The sequence below is a fragment of the Trachemys scripta genome, chromosome 3, assembly GCF_013100865.1.
Source record: "Trachemys scripta elegans isolate TJP31775 chromosome 3, CAS_Tse_1.0, whole genome shotgun sequence".
Lineage (NCBI taxonomy): Eukaryota > Metazoa > Chordata > Testudines > Emydidae > Trachemys > Trachemys scripta.
In genome coordinates this window covers 120,146,255-120,170,628 of record NC_048300.1, presented here as the reverse complement: position 1 = coordinate 120,170,628, position 24,374 = coordinate 120,146,255, and the positions used below count along the sequence as shown (strand labels likewise).

The window sequence follows — 24,374 nt, the reverse complement described above, 5'->3', positions numbered from 1 at the left end:
TCCATCACAGAATACACAATTACAAAGTTAATACAGTACAATTCAGACACAATTTTGGGAATTTCTGCTCAGAAGAAACTAATTACTGGCCTACTACAGAAGAGTTTTTTGTGTAGCAACTGCTGCTTAAAGCAGAGCTGAGGTTACTGGTGGTGTTCAGATGCTGTAGAGCAATCTGCACTGCAGAAATCTCCTCTATAAGTATCCCTGAAGGCAACCACTGCCAAGTAAGCGTTTTAATTAGAATGGAATTAATTCATTGCAGTGAAGTCTGTGCACATACTGTATCAACATACATTTTTACATCCTTCTGAGCCAATATTGGCACACAGGGTGGAATCTTCCATTTCTTTCTGTCATTTGCTGCTGCTTGCAACTGTTCTATGGTGTTGAGATAACCTGTTTTACCCTCCTGGCTAAGGGTTCTTCTTAGGGTTTCTCCTGGGTGCCCTTGTTTTCTCATACTGTCTGGTTTCCACTTGACAGCTTCATGGAAGTCTGTGTGTTGGCATCCGGAGTACATGTCCCAAATATGTCCAGCACTTCCTTCTGATTCTAATGGAAACGAGTTGCTGGTTGGTGATTTCTCAGACTTCTTCATTGGTGACAAAGTCTTTCCAACCAATACCCAGAATCTTTTGCAGGCACTTATTTTGTGAAGCATCTACTTTCTAACTAACATTTTGGTAGATCTCCGGCTTTCACAGCCATATATTAGCACTGAAATGTTGTTTGAATTAAAATGCATCTGTTTTGTTCTGGTGCTGTGTTTCTTTGATTTCCATACAATGTTGGGTTTAGTAAATGCTGTGGATGCCTTTCTATCCTTGATGTCACTTCTTTCTTGAGGTCTCTGTTAGCCATTATGGTTCTGTTCAGGCAGGTGAACTGTTCTACTTTCTTGATATTTTTGCCATATCTACACAATAAATTATTTTCTTTTGCTGTACTAAATTATTTTAACTCACACTGGGCTTGCAAGTTTGAGGAAGAGATGCCTCAAGACACAAGTCTGAGTTTATATTCAAAATATTGTAAAGCTTGAAGATGTTTGGATGTGGGTTTTTTGTTCAGATCATTATAGAGTTAGGGGACAATCTTAAACTTCTGAAAATTTGGGGGTGCTTGGATCCACTATTTTGGTTTAGGATAGTCTCTAATTCCAAGTTACAACAGTAAATAACTGTATTGGTTCAATGAAAGATATTACCCCACCCACCTTGTCTATTGCACTGTATAATAGAGTTCAGCCATCTATCTACCAGGAGACAAATGTTTAGAACTTCATGTCAACTACTATATAGTAACATCTGATAGCACGGACAGTGCATTCACATTTAAATAAAAGTAAAAATACTGGGCCTGATTATCTTCACACTTTAAGCAGTTTCATGTTACTGTAACGCCACTGAAGTGCTCATTATAACACTGTGGGAGCAGAATTAGGGCCAGTGAGAGTAAATCAGAGAATACGAGTGGCTTTGTACCCAGTACTTCAGGTCCCTCATGATACGTATGCAGAAGGGAACTTTCTCTTCCAAAATGAAATATAAATCATCAACATTTGGGGGTACTGCATAGTAACTGTGCAGAATAGGCAGAAGAGAAACAGGGGACAGTGTGAGAACAGAATTTTATACTCACTCCATTAACCATCAGGAGAATAAGCCCATTGTCTGTTGGTGTTCGAACTTCTATGTCAAAACGAGTCACCTGGCTGAACTTTCCTCTTCTCTCAATGTTCCTCACCAAACCATAGCCAAAGCCATCAAAGAAATAGCTCACAGCTCGGCTCTGAGTGAAGGCCAGCTTATTCCTAGCATGGAAAAGAACACAGAAGCAAGCAAGAATTAGAGACCATCTCAGAGTATTCTTACCATTATGACCCTGCACTGAAGATCCAGGGAGTTGTTAACATTTGAGTGTCAGAGTTTACAACACTTTCTTGGAATAGTCATCTTGAACTTTTATTTATCCCTGGGAGGGACGAAGACTTCAGGCTTCTGATTATTTTTTTTTTTACACTGCTGTCGGAATTTTCTCTGAAAAATTATTTAGGGCTTTGATAGTCTCCCTTATCATAAGGTCATGTGTTGATTTTGTGGTACAGAGTCATATATATGTAGGTATGGAAGGGATGTTGAGAGGTCATCTTACCCAGCCCCTGCACTGATACAGGACCAAATAAAGCTTGACTATCCCTGAAAAATGTTTGTGTAATCTCTTCTTAAAAATTTCCAGGGATGGGGATTCCACAGCCTCCCTTGGAAACCTATTCCAGATCTTAACTGTCTTTGTAGTTAGGAAGTTTTTCCTAATATCTAACTAAAACTTCCTTGCTGCAGATTAAGCCAATTACTACTTGTCCTGCCTTTAGTGGACCTGGAGAACAACTGTTCACTGTCCTCTTTATAACAGCTCTTATCATATTTAAAGGGTGTTCTGGGGTCCCATCCCTCAGTTTTCTTTTCTCAAGACTAAACATGCCCACTTTTTTATAGTTATATGTCGGAAACTGGAAAGTTTGGAGGCTCATTATTGGACAGGTGTTAGGGCCACAAACCTTCCTGATTATAGGCGGAAGTATTCTTTTTAAGGGTTATCCAACTCCCATAGAATTCAATGGGAATCCAACATGTATTTAACTGAAGATGGATTGGGTCCTCAATTATGCAAGGAATGTACCCTTCATACACTGTTATAGAGATATGGTGAATAGGGCTTTTCACTCAAAGTACCATCTCTCTGTAAGAGAGATTTGGAAAAAAAAATCCTATACTCTAGTTGGTCTCTTCAGATTTATTAAAACCTGCGTTTATTTCCAATACTAGAGTTTCTTCCTCTCTGAGTATATAGATATACATCAAAATGCAACACAAAACTATAGTTCCTGACTACTGAATGAAGAAACTTCCCATAAATATTTATGGTAAATGAATCGTACAGTTTCCCTTTAAGTCGAACATTTCTCATTCTCGCTGCAAAGGGCTTAAAAAGAAGAAATTTTTTTACGGAATAGTTCAGGAGCATATGGCACTAATGGTTCTGTGTCAGAGGAGTGAATAAGCCATTTGGGACAATTTGTCAAGATGGAAAATAACAAAGAAAATGTACAATTGTAGAACAGATCAAGCCAGTTGATCTGAACTACAGTTTAAAGTGGTGAGGTCTATTCAGGAAAGGTCAAGTTAATATTATCCTGAGATTCTTCTCTAAAAGGAAGGAAATGAAGCAGCCATTCAGGTCTGCAAACACTGCAAGCTATCAAAGAACTTCATTCTAACAGTTGAATTTTTCTCTACCTGGCACAAGGTGGCGATACAGTGGTATTCATATTGTAGATGTGCTTGAAATTGTATAAACTGATTATATCATCATTCAGGGTGGCCAGTTCCAAGCAGCCAATGAAGCCAGGCAGGTTCAAACTGGGAGGGAGCTGTGCAGAGAAGGAAACAAAGGCGAAAGGGTAAAGTCAGCACATGTATTTTATTCAGGGATGCCAAACTCGTTTGTTCATAAGATCAATTTTGTTTTGACGTTCTTAGCGTTAAGCTATGTCTACACTACAGACCTTACAGCAGCGCAGCTGTATGGTCTCCTGTGTAGCTACTCTATGCTGGCAGGAGAGTGCTCTCCTGCCGGCATAATTAAACCACCCACAACGAACAGTGGTAGCTGTTGTCCACACCAGTGCTTTTGACAGTGAAACTTATGTCGGGGTGTGTTTTTTCACACCCCTGACCGACAAAAGTTTTGCCAACAAAAGTGCTAGTGTAGACAAAGCTTTAGAGACAAGATGGCTGAGGTATAATCTTATATTGGACCAACTTTTGCTGATGAGAGAGACAAGCTTTCCAGCTTACACAGAGCTCTTCCTCAGGTCTGGGAAACAGCTAAATACAAGGTGGAACAAATTGTTTAGCATAAGTAGTTAACACATATTTCAAGGGACCATTCCAGGTGAAGTGGCCTGTTAACACCCCTCTGAAAGTAAGTTAGCCAGATATGGGAAGTGGTGTGTCCAAGCATGGGGAAAGGTAGTTATGCTGTGTTCTACAAAGGAGTAATGAATAACTGCTGAAGAGAACAAATGCTTAGATAGGACTACTACAAATGAGAACTTCCACCATAATTTTTAAAGACAAGGGGCAAAAGAAGGAGGCGTTAGATTTTAGGGTAGATTGGATCTTGGGTGCTATGTGATACTATAATGATTTTATGACTAATCCTAGATCTATTTTAGTCAGATTACACAATTTATTATCCAAAGACTTGAAGAAGAGCTCTGTGTAACTTGAAAGCTTGTCTCTTTCACCAACAGAAGTTGGTCCAATAAAAGATATTATATCACCCACCTTGTCTCTCTGATATCCAAAGAACAACATTTCATAACAATCTACATGGAAATATCCCCCAGTATTTTGTGTTCATTTCATTTACATCTCATTGTGGTTTAAAGGCCATTTCATATCACAAGAAAGAAAAAAAAGAGCATGTGAACTCTAGGAGATTCTCTCATATTCATAGAATTTATCTTTGCCAGTAGCTAAAGTTCAGCAGAGATTATTTTAAATAACTCAACAATGATCACTGCAAATGGAATCTAAATTGCCTTATTAGCGAAAGGAAAAAAATCAAGTGATGTAAAAACAAAATGAAAGTAAAGTTGGCAGAATTAATGCAGCAGTCTTCCAATATTAAAAAAAAACTACACTGTAGAATAGGCATAGCAGCAGCAAACATTTCTTCAGCACATTATCTGCCAGTTACAACCAGCATTAATTGGCATATCAGTTGGCTTTTTCCACAGTCATATCAGGTCCTCATTAGGATTTAGTAATTCTGCTGAGCCATCTCTGGTGCACAGATTTACATCCCTGAATAGGTATTTACTGATTAAAATCTTTAAGAGTCTGACTTTTAGAAAATGGTTTTTCCAACTAATTTTCACAGAAGTAGCAAACCATTTACGACTAATATTAGGAACATATGGATTTCTGCACCATGAATTCTATAGGGTGCCTAACTTGAGGCCACTATCAAATTTCAAATAGGCCATCAAACAGCCATCATACAGGGAAGTTTCTATGCCAGATTTGGCACCCAGTGTTGACAGAGTATAGCAGAAAGCACACATTGTTCGGTCGGGCTACTCTGTGTCCATGTAGAACAAGAACTATGTATTTTTTCTCTAATTATATGTCAGAAACATTTTACTTTAGCCAAGATGAATCTGATCAGCTTTTCATTGGAGAACGTTCTATGTAGATGGTAGCATTAGCCTTGGTCAGTGCTGCAGATTCCAGGGAACTTGTTGAAGAATCGTAATGTGGTATGTGACTTAATAAGGATGTTTCCAGTAACCAAACCTTTCCATTAATGACAAGTTTGTAAAGGAAGTCCCAGCAGCATGGGTTTGATTTATTTAAGTTTCAATATATACAGAAGAGTTATTTGATCTACCTTAAAATTTGAAGGCACTCCACCAACATAGAAGACGGTATTTTTGGGCTCCAAATCCAAAAGGGAGTCAGCACCAGGGACCTCTCCTTTTTTGATAAATTTTTCTTCAGCTGTGCTGCTAGGGCTCGGCACAGTTAGAAATATTTTGCCATGCTTTCCCACCCTGTTGAAGGAATTTGGAGAAAAAGAGGGCTGCATAGTCATATCTTTAGCTTGATGGTTAGATATAAGAAACAGGAAAAGATAATTTAAACAAAGTTTTTTTGGTAGTTTAATGTAAGTATTTTCTCCACCAGAAAAGCATCACCCATCTGGTGTTCTGGCTGGGACCAAAGCGAGAAATTACAGAGATTGGAGTGGATTCTCCTTCCACTTACTACTTGAGCCTGCCCTCTTGGAGTCAATGGAATTTCTACTGACTCCAATGGAAGCAGGATTAGACTCTTAGGCTTGTGCCAATGAATAGCTCCATTGACGTTGCACTAGTGGAAAGATGGTGGAGAACAAGATTCAGGCCCAATTGTTTTTTCTGGCGCTCTTGGGACAAATATTTGGGTCAGGTGTAGGATCAGGAAGAAATGGAGAAAAGATGTTGTTAACTATGGAGGACACATTTCTGTTTTCTAGCTTTTTTTCACCTTTCCTAATAAAAAAAAAAAGCTATATTAGAGCTGTCAATTAATCTCAGTTAACTCACGCGATTAACAAAAAAAATAATCACGATTAATCGCACTGTTAAACAATAGAATACAAATTGAAATGTATTAAATATTTTTGATGTTCTCATTTGCAGTAGCCCTATCTAAGCATTTGTTCTCTTCAGCAATTATTCATTACTCCTTTGTAGAGCACAGCATGGACGCATATCCTCTGGAATGGTGGTTAAAGCATCAAGGGACATATGAATCTTTAGTGCATCTGGCATGTAAAGATCTTGCGACGCCGGCTACAACAGTGCCGTGAGAACACTTGTTCTCACTTTCAGGTGACATTGTAATAAAGAAGTGAGCAGCAGCATCTCCCATAAATGTAAACAAACTTGTTTGTCTTAGCAATTGGCTGAACAAGAAGTAGGACTGAGTGGACTTGTAGGCTCTAAAGTTTTACATTGTTTTATTTTTTGAATACAGGTTGTTTTTGTACATAATTCTACATTTGTAAGTTCAACTTTCATGATAAAGAGATTGCACTACAGTACTTGGATTAGGTAAATTGAAAAATACCATTTCTTTTGTTTTTTACAGTGCAAATATTTATAATAAAAATAAATATAAAGTGAGCACTGTACATTTTGTATTCTGTGTTGTAACTGAAATCAATATATTTGAAAGTGTAGAAAAATATTTAAATAAATGGTATTCTATTATTGTTTAATAGCGCGGTTAATCACACAATTATTTTTTTAATCGCTGGACAGCCCTAATATATATATATTTCCAGACTGCCTTTTTGTCCAACCGAAGAAAGAAAGTCTTTTTAAAGTCACTGTTAGCCTGAGGTGAGCATCCTCCTTTTTCTCCTGCAATTGTTTTAAAAACTCTGCCCTGCCTTTACTGTGTTTAGAACATCAAATGTGACACATGCCGTATAGAAGTGAAAATAATCAAAAAAAGGTTCTTAACTCATGATATTGTAGTTTTTCAAGGGATCCCTATTCCCATGGAATTCTGAACAAGATTGGCAGGGCTGGCTATCTCATCAGTTTGCTAAAGACCGAGCTAACCAGCCTTGTCATAATCCCATAAGGTAATGTTAGGGCATGTCTTCACTAGCAACGTTAAAGCACTGCTGCGGAAACGTTTTAATGTGTCTGTGTAGTCTTGGCACCAGCACTGGGAAAGCTATAAAAAACCCACCTCCGTGAGGGGAATAGCTACCAGTGTTTTTTCACACTCCTGAGCGAGAAAGTTGCAGCGCTGTAAAGTGGCAGTGTAGACAAGGCCTTAGATAGTTAACAGGCACTGGTGAGTTTTACTTGGTCACTTGTGAAATTCTCAAACCAAACTGATCTCATAAGAAATAGAGCAGCTCCACATAAACACTTTACCTCTCAACTTTGACGATACTGAAGTAAGCAGGCCAAGAGCTGATTGGCTTGGAGTCCAGTGGTATCTCCACATCTTGACCTCCCAGATTATAAATATACACCAGGTTGTCATTCTTGATCGCAAGACCCATATAATCTTTTGCCTAAAACACCAATGAGTTGGGATGTCAAGACTACTTGATTCACTCGTAATCCAAAAAAGCGAATAAATGTTAGACAGCTTTAGACAAAAGGGAATATTTATGTACAGTTAATAAACTAAAGCACATCTTCCATTAATTATATAATTTCAGTAGATGGTACTGCACAGGACAAAACTGTCCCAAAAAGTATGGTTTCAAATCCGTTGTGGATGAAGTAATTGCCAAGTTAAATATTTCTAAGATATTTTCTGACTGAAATCTATCACATGCTCTTGCATGTGCCTATTGTTTACTAGGCAGTATCAATATAGGAAGTGGCAACAAAGGCTTGTCCAAGGGCATAGATATGATGCACATAATCAGATTTGCTCTCAGTAGGGAATTTCTTAATTTACATGCACTGTACGCAAAAATTCCTTTAAAAAAAAAAGATTAAAGAGAAAAGCCCTTGACTTCACCTTTCCAAACTAGTAGTTGGCCGAGATTGCACATACTTTGTGAGATGTGTCTTTTTTGTTTTTCTTTAACAGTAAAAATTTAACACAGTTGCTTCACAACACTTTTTGATAACGAGAGTGCAAGCCCTTTCTAAGTGTTCAAAAGTAGATATGAGACGGGTATTCAAAAGCAGCAGCACATGCCACAGGCAAAGAAGCACTCTTATCTCTAAGACCTTTGAACTGCGAGACTTGAAATCTACATTGTCAGCAGTACTGTGTTGATTACATGTGACCCACGAAAGCCTGGCAGACAGAAGTAATTGCTTCAGAGCAATTCAATACCAGTTGAGTGTGGATGGCAAGTGTAGTTTACAGCAGCCAGCCTCTGTATCTCAGTACACCAGGAAATGCAATTTGCTACTTGGATAGAATACTTTATTGGAGAGAGGGAAAAATTGCAAGGATAGTTCACTGCATGTCACTAATGACCAGCATCAGTAAAATATTACTGTGGAAATCCCTGATGGTAGGAAATAGAGAAATGTTGCTGAAAAATCCACATATTTATTTCCACTTCTGTCTTTTTTTTTTTTTTTCAGAATAAAATTAATTAGATTATTTTCTTACATTTTTGTTTCCAAGGTACAGAACAAATCTATCTGGAGATGCTGCCAGCTGTGGGTGGTCTTTCTGAAGTTTCATATACAAGCTCATGGAGGTAAAAGCCTTTAAGTCATCTAGGCTCGTCTTTGGATTAACTTCTACAGCTGATCGGCCTTCAAACTTCATAGAGACTTGAACCTGAAGTGGCAAACATACAAAGTTAGAGACGTTCTGTTCTGAGACTCTGCTATGGGGAAATTTGCAAACATACTCCCTCAACAGCTTCCTTGACAAATAATGACAAGTGTCTTGTTGAATCAGGGCTATAATATTATTCTGTACACAACAAACTTCTTGCATATTTTAAAAAATTCTTTCCCAATCATTTATTTCTTTGCTTCAGAAATAGACCTAATTCTCCTCTCACTTTCTCTGGTTTAAATCAGGAGTTACCCCACTGAAGTCAGTGGAGTTATACTAGTGTAAAAGTGGTATAAATGAGAGGTTAATCAGGCCAAGAGCATTCATTTTAAGATATCTTTAAACATATTTAAAGCAATGTTTTTACATTTTGAAGAACTGTGTATGTTTTAAAACTAAAACATATTTAAGGAAAAGTCAAATATTGTAGTTCCTGACTGAGTTTTGGTTTTTCGGACCAAATGTAGATAGTTCAATTTAGGTGGACAGTGTTAAAGGGTATACCAGGCCTTTGTGGTTCCCTGCTGGCGGCCCCGCTGATCCATCCGCAGATTTGGGATAACTGACATCTTGCACTTGAGATGGGTGCAGGTATCATTCCGTGTCACATATCTCCTTGCTGGGGGGGTGGTCTCGCATCCCACTTCTAGTACCATGTTTATGGTGGGTTGCACTTACTTCTTTGAGTGCCCCCCCCGATATCCGGGTACAATACTGTCATTTTCTTCAGCTCCCTGCACCCCCCGGCAGGCTAACAGTCAGACTCAGTGGGTCTTTTGTGGCTTGGTCCTGTGGCCAGGTCACACAGTTCAAACCCCTTTCTGGGGTACAACAAACTCAAATAGAAGTTCCTTGCCCTTCAGGGCCAATGATAAATCAAATGGTTTCTTATCCTTCTGAGGCTTAATTCTTTCTCCAGAATTAAGCCAGCAGGGTTCCTTGTGCACACGTTCCCTTGATTGTGGCCAGAAATGGGCCCTGGCCTGGACTGGTTCCTTTGGCTGCGGCCTAGGGAGAGTCCCTCCTCACTTCACAGCCAGGAATTGCTTTGCTAGCAGGCAGCTTCTTTTATTTTAGCTTGCTGTGCCTTGATTGGCTGTTGCTGGTGTCCAGCCCTTTTAGCTGCTGGAGGACCAGATCTCAATGGTTCCCCAAATGGCTGGTCCTTGTCTAATGGCTGGTCTAATACTCGCTGCTCTTTTCCGCTCAGAGAACTGTTTCCTGGGGCAGGGTGAAGCAGAGCAGTGATGCTTCCAGCAGGGTGTCACAAAAACCTGGTACACCATTACAGTCAGAATATTCCAACACTGTACAGATGTATTCTTATACTGACTTCTCAGAATTCAGCCAAATGCAACTGAATATATCATTTTCATTTTCACCAACTGTTGTTATAAAGTGTTTGCCAGAAAAATCTCTACACTTTTGCTGTTGCAATTAATGTCACCATGGTGTTAGTATAGTACAGATTTTCTTATGTGAAAAAGGCCTTTTTTAACAAAAAGAAATATTGTGAACTCACAATGTTTGTTACTGAAATGATCACAGTTGCTACTGCTTCTAATTAGTGTTGGCAATTGAATAATAAACTAATAGTAAATACCATTTTAGCTTTAAATGATTCTGCTGCAGTGACCACCATTATCAAATTGTCTAATTAACATTACCATCATATTTATGATATTCTGCCATGAAGACCATGTTAATTATTTGCCTGTAAAGATTTTAATTGCTACTAGTGTACTGTGCTCATCCAGTTGTTAGGGAGAGATAACATAACATCAAGGTTCAGACCTGGAATCTAGCCCAGGGAAATGGAGTTGTTAGTAAGATGCATTTGATCATTATCACTCATAACCGAATGTCTGATCCGAGTGTTTTACCTTGCTTGCTACACTCCTAGTCTGAGCAATTAGCTCCCTGATTCGTTGAATGCTGGCAGAAATGTTGTTTGCTGGCAACTTTTGGTCTACTGTACGCAGTTTATCCAGGAGCTGAGGGATGACCTCTGTCAGATTCTTCACTGCAATTAGAAAGGAAACTAAAAGCCCAATTCTCCACTGCATAATATTGTTTTTGTATCAGTGGAATTCAATTTGCATTCCCTTCCCTCTCACTAGTATTTGTTTGCATCACCCACCTGTTGACTTTCAATGAGTCTCAAAAAAATTTGAGTCATTTTTCAAGCACGTGTTATCCAGTAGTTAGAGCAAATAGTAATATAATATGCTGTGAGGTGACAGGGAAAGCAACTCATACCATATTCAATGGTGATACATGTCAATCTACATTTACAGTATAGTGCTTGCAATGAATACCTGCTACAGTAACACTGGGTCTCAATGCCATGTTACAGTTAGTATACCTGCATCCCCAGCTGAATTCACAGCACTGTCATAAGCAACTGCATCATGTTTAAAGTTCTGAAGGTTCTCTGACCAGTTCTTCAGATTCTTAGCCATTGGGGTAGTAGTCTGGGTTACTGCCATGGTAGTACTGACAGCCTCTTGAGTAATGAGTTCTGATTGGTCCAAACGCTGTCTAATATCACCTGTAATATGAATAGAGAACGAGCAGTAATAAATACTATTAAAGTAGCCTACTTCTGACTAATGCTTCAGAAAATGAAAATAAGATTAATGCGAGTTTCGCTTCAACTGTGCTTGAGCTTTCCTCACACAGAGGTAAAAAACAAACCTTAGTTTTATTATTTTTTCAAATTATACAGAGAATTTGAAAACCTTCCCTTGTTTGCTGTTATATTAATGAGTAAGATGTACCAAGTGCCCTTGGCTGATCGTTAGACTGTTACATTTTAAGCTTTTCAGTGAGCTTGATTTGTAATGGCTACTATATCCAAGGCCCTGGGACTAGAATGGATTAAAAACATATTTTATTTTCTGTGACATTGTCAAAGACTATGAAATTTTTTTGTTGAATTTTTTTGGTGAACATTTTCAGGTTATTATAGTAAAACAAAAACTGAGAAGTTTTTCACCCCTGACATTCTCTTTCAGTTTTTTTTAAAACAAGAACCCTGAAAATATCAAATAAACCTGAAATTTTCATATGACAACATACTTTTAATCAAAAAGCCATTTTTCATTGAAAAACGTTTTGATGAAAAATTGTTGCCCAGCTCCACTTGGGATATGCATGGCCCTCAGGACATGGTGAAGAACAGCTGGAAATGCCTAATGGATGCTCATGACCTCTATTTATTTCAAGAATTAAGGGAACACCTAGCTAATCATAAATTGCCAGTGGCAGCCCACCAAAGTATTCAATCTGCCAAGTTCAATATACACTTGAATTAAATTTTGATTATTAGTGCAGTAGGTCTACAAATTAATGGAGTATCCAGTCTGTAATAAAGTCAAGAATAACGTGATGGACGGCAACCTTTAGTAAACTGGAGTCCAAGACAAGTCACTGCAGCTTCAGATGATAGGATACGTTATCTCATCATGCTATGGAAAGCACCATAGAATGAGCTGTTGCATTGTCATTGTTAATGGGGATTACATCACATTACTTTCTTTAAAAATAATGAACAAAAGAGAAAGAACTAACGTGTCACCTTGTAACTTTTATATTATATCATCATAATTGCAATTTGGGGAGACAAGAAGTGCTCAGCTTTGCCTTGTGAACAGTTTCTGGCTTTGCCTAAATGACTCATGTGATAAAACTTTGATGACTAATGAGATGTCATTCAAAGTAATAATGTGTCCCGTGGCTAAGAACGTGCACATCAGAAAGACAATGTGTTTTACTGCAGGTTATCTTAATTTTCTGCCTTCATCGGGAAGTTCCAGGAATCTTTACTACATTTTGAATGGGTTAAAGGCAGACTTGTTTATGAAATCTTATTTTTAAAGATTCAGCCAAATGCTGCTTGAGCTAACCAGAGAGGGGATCTTTATTTTAAATTTCATAGTCAGAAAGTAAAGATAAAGTCGATGTATTTATCTTATAACCTTGTTCTATCGATTGAATTTGTTTCCTGGCTTTCATCAAGCGGCTTTTCAGAGCATCCTTTCTGGCAATTGTTCCAGCAATACGGCGAGTAGTGTCCTCAACAGTTAAATCATTACCTGTAAGGACAGAACAGAAGAAACAATTGAACTTTATGATTTCAAAGAGCACTTAAAAAATCTTGTCTTTAGTGTTACTATGCTGCACAAATATACTGCTGTGCATTTAACAAACACTAGTTACTATAGTGTTTACCCTGATTAACTTTAATATCATGCATTCTAGTGATGTTGGTTTCAGGTGATCTAAATTGCTAAGCAATCTTCCAGCTGATGCTCAACGTTCTCCTGGAAGGTTTCAGAGTAGCAGCCGTGTTAGTCTGTATCCGCAAAAAGAACAGGAGTACTTGTGGCACCTTAGAGACTAACAAGAGTCTTCTCAGGAGAATCTGGAAGCTGCTTCCCTATCTTCATTAAAGATCAACTCTCAAAAAGGGCTTTGATAGGCAGTAACTACTTGGGACAGATGCTAATATATTACAGTACAAACTTCAAGGTGAGTTTTTATGGAAAGCACAAGGACTTGAAAAATAAAAACAGTAATTTCTATTGTTTTTATAGAAGTTCCATTATTTTCATTGAAGAAATTGCCAGAATCTTTTAAATCTTATCTTATTCCTAACTAGATTTGTAGGGTCCAAAACTGCATTCACTTATGCATGAGAGTAAATGAATGTATTGACCTCCGTGAGACTACTCAGATGAGTAAAGTTACTCAAATGCATAAATGTTTGCAGGATCAGACCCTTAATCTTTTAATACACCTGTAAATGTGCCCACTGTAAATAACAGAAAACTCTCAGCAGCTTGGCACGACACTAGCTATTCAAATCATACATTCTCCTTTTCTAACACATTGGATTCTAACTTTGATCAATATGTTATTCTGTTGCAGAAGCATTTCCTCCTTAATGATGTGCTTTTGAAATCTCTTTTCATATACAGAGCTATCGTATTACCAGCAAAGTAGTGAAACCAATAGGAAGGATGTATATTTACTGGCATCTGCTGTCTCTTGTAGTTCCTTGGCTTGATTGAGGAGCCTTTCACTTTCATCTTTATGGTAAATGATCTGAGTATCAATTCCAACTACAGCCTACAAATTCATTTCAAAAAAAGGGTCAGAATCTGCTTGATGAAATGTATCTCTTTATTGTGTCTGCTTTTAGATGACATAATATTTCACACAGGCACAAATTACAAAATTGCTGCTGTTCCATTTTCTCCGTTAAAGTAAAAAGTAGGTGTCTGGATGAGAAAAGAGGCTCTAATGCAAATTTTCTATAGGTTGCAACTGAAGTTTAAAGGAATGTATTTCCTCCAGACAGGCAAACTGAATAATAAATCGGCAGTATAGCACAAATATAATCTATATTAGGCAACTAAGATGTGGCCTAATAAATCGTCACGCTATTCAGATTGCAAGACACTATCCCTGAGAAGGAAGAAGTAGCCATTATCAGTTCCCCACTAGGGAGATCATCCCCTGGCAGGGAGGAAGAATGGAGCAAGCTGTGGGATAAATAGAAGATGCATAACATGCTTTTTAATTCTGGAACTTGCTTTCATTGAAGTCAATGGCAAAAGTCTCATTGGCTTCAATGGGTGCAAAATTGGGCCAAAAAGGAGCGAGACCGAGAGGGTGAATCTTCCAAGATAAGAGAATGGTTGCTTGCTCTTATATGCAGGGGTTGGGGATCTGCTTCATGAACTGCTTACTCCTTCTCCAAAGTTAGGCTCCCTGGGCCATGACACCTGTGGCAATCTCTCCTCGGTGACTCACTGACCAGAGGATGGAGTTCCTTGGATGAGACATAGGTGGTCAGCCTAGTGTATTGAAGGATGAATTTGTAAACTCTGCAGGGCAGGAACAAAGTCCTCCTATATGTTTTGTACAGCACTGTGCATACTTACAATGCTGTAAAATAACAAATAATAAGTGTTAGAAAGTCTGAATTCAAATATGGCACAAACATGAATGGCAGCTCAGATGTCAAATCTAATTTTCAGCTAAGTTGTTCTTTTGTGCAGTTTTTCTAGGTGGACCAAGTGAGGCCCATGGGCTTCCCAATAAAATCATGTACTGGATGGCTCAAGGGGCCAAACCAGTGTAAAACTTTCACATTAAAAGTTATTCTACTTGCAGTACACTATAACCTATATTTAATAATGTCTTAAACTTAAGTACTGCTTTACAGCACACAGAATCCCAAAGAGCTTACAAACTATTCAGGCCAAATTCAGTAGTGATATGTAAGTGGATGTAAGTTATAAAGTAGGGTGAACACTACTTAAACATGTGCTTTCTTCTGGCTCTTTGGCACGCAAGTTACACCAACTTAGATTCCTTTTCACATCAGTAGAGCAAGTAAATGATAGTTTAAGAGTGTTTAAGTGACTGTATGGGAATCAATGCTAGGGAAATAGGGGCAGATTCAGCAAAGCACTTTATCCTTGAAGTCAATGGGACATATGATTATGCTTAAGAGCTTTGCTTGTAAGGGATGGCACTATGTATATGCTCACATCAAGTATATGCTTAGCCAGCTTTGCCAAATTTGGGTCAGAGTCTAATCACCACCACTTTCTGCATCACTTCTGATCTATCACTTCAACCACTCCTGAGATGCAGCCTCTCTGGGGGCAAAACATGGCAGCCGTTTAACAGCACACAGCAACACTACACAACAGTTTAGGACAGGAAGTGAAGAACACTGTATACTTTTGAAACTACAGGGGAAATTTGGGGTAGCAGAAGTAATTAACCAGTTTGGAATTTGATCAGACAAGAGGGATGAAGCCCCCATTCTTGCAAAAATGTTAATTGACAAATGACGAAGAGCTTGGTTTTACTTTACACCCAAGAGCCCAAAGTCATGCTGGGACCCTGATTCAGTGCAAAGCAGACATGAACATTATGAAAACTACTTACATCACTGAGTCTGTGTGTTGTGTTTAACGCCAGTAATGCAGTTTCATTAGCTTCTTCAATATAAGTAGCGATATTTTCATAGACATTTGAGGCATTTAATGCCTTTTGTACCAACCCATTTGTATCAATACTGTGTAAATTCCTGTTAGAAGGACAGAAGGGAAAAAAAGAAAAAATAATTTGTTTACATCTCTTACTTGTAAAATTATGAGACACAGGAACTTTGGTCTAAATACTACTCTCACTTCCGTACATGCCCATTGACTCCCATCTGATTTCCATGGATTTGCACATGTGTGAAGATGGAATTAGGCCATTTGACTGGAACTTTCAAAAATGCGCAGCAATAGCCTAACTCTGTTCCCACTGAGGTCAATGGAACTTTTACCATTGACTCCAATGAGAGCAGAGAGAGGCCAGCACTGAGTGCTTTTATGAAGACTACCATTTAGGTGTAGTTTACATATTTCAGTTTCATATAATAATTAAGCTAGCTACTAGGTATATCTAACACATCAATGTATGACCTCAATCCTTCAGCTATTAACAACTTTCAATAGGTTTTTACATTTAATGATGAACAAACCCATGAAAATTCAGAGCTTATGTTTGGTTCAGAGAGGAATTCAAAAACACTTTATCCTAACTTTCCAGATTTAGGGCCTAATCTTGCAAACACATACTTTCAATGGGACTACTCTCAGTAATCAAATTAATCATATATGTAAATGATTGACAGATCAGGGCCTTATTGCATCTCCAGACTGGACTCTCTCATAAGATTTCTGAAATGTCTTGCTAAATGTGTCCAAAGACCAAAATGAAACTATACTAAACAAAATAAAGACAAGCAAAGAAAAACAGCAAAACCAGAAGGCATGATTTGAAGACAGAATGTTTTAAGGGATTAAACTTTCACTATTGGATAATCTTTCCAACAAATATCATAGTGTCACATTTCCATCAGTACGATCCATAAAGGTTTCCATTTGCTTTGTATTAAATTCCTGATGTCATGTACTAGATAAAGTGCTAGCTATCCATTTCATCCTGTCGTGGGGGCACTCTCTTTCAAATGACTTTAATACCATTCATTAGTAGCTCTCATACCTAACATACCAGTTTTTTGTGGGGGTCTGTTCCAGTTTATGTAAAATTATAGACCAAGGGTAAGCAACGAATGGCATGTGTGCCAAAGGCAGCATGCAAGCTGATTTTCAGTGGCACTCACACTGCCCAGGTCCTGGCCACCGGTCCGGGGGGCTCTGCATTTTAATTTAATTTTCAATTAAGCTTCTTAAACATTTAAAAAACCTTATTTACTTTACATACAACAGTAGTTTAGTTATATATTATAGACTTATAGAGAGAGAGAGACCTTCTAAAAAAGTTAAAATGTATGACTGGCATGTGAAACCTTAAATTAGAGTGAATAAATGAAGACTCAGCACACCACTTTTGAAAGGTTGCTGACTCCTGTTATAGACTAGGTAATTTTAAGTTTTTGCATTGTATGTTTTTATAATAAGAAACCATTGGCTTTCTGTGTAATTTTTTTCTCTATTTTCATCTCCTATCTAGGGCTTAAGTATATTAAGAAACAACTGTTAAAATGTATTTAAATTAGATATTTGATGAGCAGTGAAGGATTGATACTGCAAACATTTATGCACATGAATACCTTTACTCAATGATACTGAAAGCAGAATTTGGTGAACATGTTTTCTGCAAGTAATCACTTACAATAGTAATTTTTTCACACATAATCACAGTTGTAAATAAATCCATAATTCCCATCTGTCTAGAAGTCACTTTTGTATATATTGGTTAAAATCTAAGTATTTATCATCTGTCAACAGAACAAAAAGGCTTGGGACACCTTTAATGTATGCAACTGGACCAATTCACCTTGACACCATCCATTTGTTATTTAAATTACTATAGGTATAGTACATTCAGTTTGAGTCAAAACTACAGCACGCCCTACCTCCCAGTGTAGCTGTAAGGCAATTTTTTATGTGAACCATCTTATTCACATGAATCATTTTATTCTTATGAGCTACATTTGCAATCCCCATTTATATTTGCCAGTATCATATTATTTCTCAGTTATCTACTTTATCTATGCCTCTGTTACTTTGGGATTATAAAGAAATGATTGAAAAATGTATGAATAAAAAAACAGAGGGAATTAAAAAAATATTTTTTTCAAAAAAAAAAAAAAATCAAATCTAAAATATTAAACTAAATATTGACCAGCTCTAGTTAAAAGACTTTCTTACAGATTGTGATATAATCCCTGGCACATATGACCTTACAATGATTTGTTTAATGTGTATCTATAGTCAGTATATATAATGTCACTATCTTTTTGCTTGTCTGTTTACCCATCTATCTATGTGACTAGCAACTCTTAAAATTAGCACAGTACAGTCTGCTGTAGTTAAAATTTACCGGTCCAACTCGTCAGCAAGTCTTTGAAGCTCCTGTGCGTGTTCCATAGCCTGCTGCACCAAATCATCACCAAATCGAGACAAATTGGCTAGCTTTTCTTGTAATTCCTTTCTCGCGCCATCTATTTCTGCATAGAACCCCGACACATTCTAAACAAAATATGGAAGGATAGAAAGAATCTGAAAATAGTAACAAAAATATCCTCTTTACTCTTAACAGTACAGGGTTTTTTGGGTATATTAGGTAACATATATTTTAACTATGATATATTTTAACAGATGAAAAAGAGGGAAGTTGAAAAGGAGGCAAAATACAGATGGGGTCAAAGTGACTGAAAGGGAGGAGTTTGAAGAGTGAGAAAAATAAGCCAAAATATCATAAACAGAGGGACAGTGGATAGATACATGGGAATGAACACATTTGAGAGATGGTCATATCTTCCATTACCTTTGCTGATATTAGTGCCACAGTGATTAGCTGAAATCATCTGAAATTGAGGCTTAATAGGTGGGATAAAAGTGACAGATCCTACTCCACTGATCTGCACTTGAAGGGCTCACCCCATCTGGATCCACAGCACAGAATGAGGGATGGGGTAGGCTCATCCACCTCTGTGGCACTGTCCACCTCCCCAGACATGTGGAACCTTTGCACTCCCAGCAGATTGTAACCATAAAAGTAATACAGCCTCGGGCTTATTATGTCTTCTGCATAGCCCCTTTGGGGTTCCTAATTGCAGCGTTAGCCATAGGGAAGTCTCCCTGCTAGTGTAGTTCCTACAGATTGAATTCCCTGGGTTCTGCTAGGGTTGCGGACATATTCTGAACCCTTTTCTGCGGAGGGACAAACCTGGGCCCACTGATGGGATTATGTGGGGGAATTCTCATGGAGGTTTCTTTGCAAAAAGCCAGAATCTGTGCCTCTTCTTAAATTAGAAAGAAAAAAATCATGGTTAAAGAATTCTATTTGCAAAGAAACATCTTATAGTGACCGGCTGATTGAACTACTAATAGGTATGGCAGCATGGATTCAGAAGACTGTGACTACCAACAGTTCATGAATGGTTCTTTATAGAGCCACATGTACATATTGTATCACAATACGAAAAAGATTATGCTTACGGCAGGTCACATGTTTTGGGGGGTTTTCTTGTTTTGCTGTGGTGGTGTTGTTGTGGGGGTTCTTTTCGTTAAACCAGTTTATCAATGAAAAGTGACTTTTCAACCAAAATGAAAAATTTCTGTTTCAATTTTTTTTTTGTTAAAAATAAAATAAAATAAATAACCAGAATGACAAATTTCCACCAAAATTTTGGTCAAAAGTTTCCATTTCTATAAAAAATGGAAACTGAATTTTTTGGGGTAAAGTTCTTCAGTGTTTGGTTATCAGAAACCTCTTCTCAGTTTGCTTCAGGTATTCATAAAAAAGACAAAAAAATTACAGAAAATATTAAAAAAACCTCTTCTCACAAAAATAATTGGCATTTTCCAACCACCCTCGTCTATTTTCAGCATTGAAACAAAAAGGCTCAACCTTTTTTACACCATGAAACATTAATCCTCACTTCCTCACACCACTGCTCCACAGAGTAATTGACTTTTAAGAGGATTTGTAGATTGGATGTATAATCATCAAATTCCAACAACTGCTTATCTCTAAGTTGAGATTCAGGGTCTTTAACCTGTTCCTGCCTTCTGCCTGAAATGGACAAAGGTGTTTGTGTGGGGCTTTTTCTTTAACAGACAGAATAGTTCTCTGCTCAGTGCATCTTCTGGCCTCTTGACAGGGCATCCCTTGTGAAGTAACTGAGGCCTGGTCTACACTACGGGTTTAGGTCAACTTTAGCAGCGTTAAACCGAATTAAGCCTGGACACGTCCACACAACGAGGCCCTTTCTTTCGACTTAAAGGGCCCTTTAAACCGGTTTCTTTACACCACCTCCGACGAGGGGATTAGCGATAAAACCGGCCTTTGCGGGTCGGAATTGGGGTAGTGTGGACGGAATTCGATGTTATTGGCCTCCGGGAGCTATCCCACAGTGCTTCATTGTGACCGCTCTGGACAGCGCTCTCAACTCAGATGCACTGACCAGGTAGACAGGAAAAGACCCGCGAAGGTTTGAATTTCATTTCCTGTTTGCCCAGCGTGGAGAGCACAGGTGACCACGCAGAGCTCATCAGCACAGGTAACCGTCATGGAGTCCTCCCAGGATCGCAAAAGAGCTCCAGCATGGACCGAACGGGAGGTACGAGATCTGCTCGCCATATGGGGAGATGAAGCAGTGATATCTGAACTCCGTAGCAGTAAAAGAAATGGAAAAGTATTAGAAAAGATCTCCAAGGCCATGAAGGACCGAGGCCATAACAGGGACACACAGCAGTGCCGCGTGAAAATTAAGGAGCTATGGCAAGCCTACCACAAAGCCAGAGAAGCAAACGGAAGGTCCGGGGCAGAGCCGCAAACTTGCCGCTACTACGCGGAGCTGCATGCGATCCTAGGTGGTGCAGCCACCACTACCCCAACCGTGTGCTATGACTCTCTCACTGGAGAAACACACAGGGAAGACGGTTCGGGGAACGAGGAAGATGACGATGGAGGTACTGTAGGTAGCTCACAGCAGCAAGGAAGCGGAGAAACCGGTTTCCCCAACAGCCAGGATATGTTTGTGACCCTGGACCTGGAACCAGTAACCCCCGAACTCACCCAAGACCCTCAGGGCACACAGGAGACCTCTGGTGAGTGTAACTTTGTAAATATTTGTAAACATTACAAAAAAAAAGCAAGCAAGTCTGTTAACGTGTATGGGGATGGAGCGGAAATCCTCCAGGGACATCTGCAGAAAGCTCTCCTGGTTGAAATGGGGTGATTTTATTAAGGGGGACATTCAGAGGCGCCCGTTCCTGCTCTTCTGACCAGAAATGTTCCCCGCTGTTAACCACGCGGTGGGGGGGAGGGGTGAAGTGATCATCCCAGAGAATCGTGTGTGTGTGTGTGTGTGTGGGGGGGTGGTTTACTTGTGTTTGTGCCGCATGTTAACCGGGAAACCGCAGCCCCCTCCTTTTACATTGAAACCCCATTTTAAATGGACAACCCAATTCATCCTTGATATGGGAAATGCGCTGCTGTTTGCAACCTTTCCCGCATGTTAAGAAGGTTAAAAAAGCCAAAACACTGTGGCCTATGATGGCTGCCTGCAAGCCGAAATATGCGACCTTGTAATGAAAGAATGTACCCATTGTTCCCTAAAATGTGTCTTTTTTAACCACCTCTCCCTTCTCCTCCACCAGCTGCAAATGTTTCTCCTTCGCAGAGGCTCGTGAACATTAGAAAGAGAAAACGTAAGACGAGGGACGAGATGTTCACGGAGCTGCAGATGTCCGCCCAGGCTGATAGAGCACAGCAGAATGCGTGGAGGCAGTCAATGTCGGAGATGAGAAAAGCCCAATATGAACGAGAGGAGAGGTGGCGGGCTGAATCGCGGGAAGAACAGAGCAAGTGGCGGGCTGAAGACGATAGGTGGCGTCAGCTTGCAGACAGACGGCAAGAGGCAATGCTCCGTCTGCTGGAGCATCAAAGTGATATGCTCGAGCGTATGGTTGAGTTGCAGGAAAGGCAGCAGGAGCAGAGACCGCCGCTACAGCCCCTGTGTAACCAACAGCCCTCCTCCCCAAGTTCCATAGCCTCCTCACCAAGACGCCCAAGAACACGGTGGGGGGGCCTCCGTCCACCCAGTCACTCCACCCCAGATGATCGCCCAAGCATCAGAAGGCTGGCCTTCAATAAGAGTTAAAGTTTTAAAATGCAGTGTGTCCTTTTCCATCCCTCCTCCCCCACCCATCCCAGGCTACCTTGGCAATTATCCCCCTACCTCTGTAAGGAACTAATAAAGAATGCATGAATGTGAAAAAACAATGACTTTATTGCCTCTGCAAGCGGGAGGGGAGGGGAGGGTGGGGTGGGGTGGTTGGTTTACAGGGAAGTAGAGTGAACCGGGTCGGGGGGGGGGGTTGGAGGGTTCATCAAGGAGAAACAAACAGAAGTTTCACACAGTAGCCTGGCCAGTCACAAAACTCGTTTTCAAAGCTTCTCTGATGCGCACCGCGCCCTGCTGTGCTCCTCTAACCGCCCTGGTGTCTGGCTGTGCGTAGTCAGCGGCCAGGCGAGTTGCCTCAACCTCCCACCCCGCCATAAAGGTCTCCCCCTTACTCTCACAGATATTGTGGAGCGCACAGCAAGCAGCAATAACAATGGGGATATTCTTTTCGCTGAGGTCTGAGCGAGTCAGTAAGCTGCGCCAGCGCGCTTTTAAACGTCCAAATGCACATTCCACCACCATTCGGCACTTGCTCAGCCTGTAGTTGAACAGGTCCTGACTCCTGTCCAGGCTGCCTGTGTACGGCTTCATGAGCCATGGCATTAAGGGGTAGGCTGGGTCCCCAAGGATCACGATAGGCATTTCAACATCCCCAATGGTCACTTTCTGGTCCGGGAAGAAAGTCCCTTCCTCCAGCTTTCGAAACAGAGCAGAGTTCCTGAAGACGCGAGCATCATGTACCTTTCCCGGCCATCCCACGTTGATGTTGGTGAAACGTCCCTTGTGATCCACCAGGGCTTGCAGCAGCATTGAAAAGTACCCCTTGCGGTTTACGTAGTCGGTGGCTTGGTGCTCCGGTGACAAGATAGGGATATGGGTTCCGTCTATGGCCCCGCCACAGTTTGGGAATCCCATTTCAGCAAAACCATCCACTATTGACTGCACGTTGCCCAGAGTCACTACCCTTGCTATCACCAGGTCTTTCATTGCCCTGGCAAATTGGATCACAGCAGCCCCCACTGTAGATTTGCCCACTCCAAATTGATTCCCGACTGACCGGTAGCTGTCTGGCGTTGCAAGCTTCCACAGGGCTATCGCCACTCGCTTCTCAACTGTGAGGGCTGCTCTCATCTTGGTATCCTGGCGTTTCAGGGCAGGGGAAAGCAAGTCACAAAGTTCCATGAAAGTGGCCTTACGCATGCGAAAGTTTCGCAGCCACTGGGAATCGTCCCATACCTGCAGCACGATGCGATCCCACCAGTCTGTGCTTGTTTCCCGGGCCCAGAATCGGCGTTCCACGGTATCAACCTGCCCCAGTGACACCATGATTTCCACATTGCTGGGGCCTGTGCCTTGTGAGAGGTCTATGTCCATGTCAATTTCCTCATCACTCTCGTCGCCGCGCTGCAATCGCCTCCTCGCCTGGTCCGGGTTTCGCCTTGGCATGTTCTGGCTCTGCATATACTCCAGGACAATGTGCGTGGTGTTCATAGTGCTCATAATTGCCGCGGTGATCTGAGCGGGCTCCATGATCCCAGTGCTAGCTATGGCGCCTGGTCAGAAAAAAGGCGCGAAAGTAGTATCTGATGGACCAGGAGAAGGAGGGCGGGAGGGAGGGAGGGCCGAGTGACGACATGGCGTACAGGTACAGGAACAGGGAGAAACACAAACAACTGTCACACAGAATGGTCCCCCCAAAGATTAAACTGGAAACCCTGGGCTTAGCAGGCCGTTGATTTCACGGAGGAAGGGGAAGCAAATGAACACAGAACAAATCTATTTTTTACATCTTAAGGTGGCAGCCGACGCTGCAGCATGAGTGACAGCCATACCAGTACGATGACGATGGGTACCAATCATAATATACCATCATCTGCCAAAAGGCAAGGGGCTGCTGCTGTGTAGCAATGCAGCCCCACGTCTGCCAGCCCCACGTCCGCCAGCACCCAGCATCGCCCTCGGCCTCTTCTGGGTGCTTAGCAGACAATATTGGGCAATTGGCAGAAAATAGTATATTACGACTGGTAACCGTCATCATCAAAACAGTAGCATGTCTGCCCAGGTGGCCATGATTGACAGCCATACCAGTATGACGACGACGGGTACCAGTCATAATATACCATCGCCTGCAAGGGGCTGGTGCAATGCAGCCCTACGGCTGCCAGCCCCACGGCTATCACTCATGCTACACCGTCTACCGCCAAAAGGCAGTTAGCAGCTGCTGCTGTGTAGCAATGCAG

The 24,374-nt window shown here is 40.5% G+C and overlaps 1 protein-coding gene across 1 annotated transcript in view; it reads right to left on the bottom strand.

Moving 5' to 3' along the window:
- LAMA4 (laminin subunit alpha 4) overlaps nucleotides 1-24,374 on the bottom strand; it is a 134,629-nt gene that overhangs the window by 27,491 nt on the left and 82,764 nt on the right. Inside the window, exons 13-23 of the mRNA XM_034765838.1 lie at nucleotides 18,321-18,469; nucleotides 15,867-16,008; nucleotides 13,934-14,030; nucleotides 12,878-12,994; nucleotides 11,263-11,448; nucleotides 10,781-10,920; nucleotides 8,721-8,894; nucleotides 7,511-7,653; nucleotides 5,464-5,626; nucleotides 3,303-3,436; nucleotides 1,645-1,816 (exon numbers count right to left, since the gene is read on the bottom strand). Of these exons, the coding sequence (XP_034621729.1) occupies nucleotides 1,645-1,816; nucleotides 3,303-3,436; nucleotides 5,464-5,626; nucleotides 7,511-7,653; nucleotides 8,721-8,894; nucleotides 10,781-10,920; nucleotides 11,263-11,448; nucleotides 12,878-12,994; nucleotides 13,934-14,030; nucleotides 15,867-16,008; nucleotides 18,321-18,469 (1,617 nt within the window). The remainder of the gene's footprint in view (nucleotides 1-1,644; nucleotides 1,817-3,302; nucleotides 3,437-5,463; nucleotides 5,627-7,510; nucleotides 7,654-8,720; nucleotides 8,895-10,780; nucleotides 10,921-11,262; nucleotides 11,449-12,877; nucleotides 12,995-13,933; nucleotides 14,031-15,866; nucleotides 16,009-18,320; nucleotides 18,470-24,374) is intronic.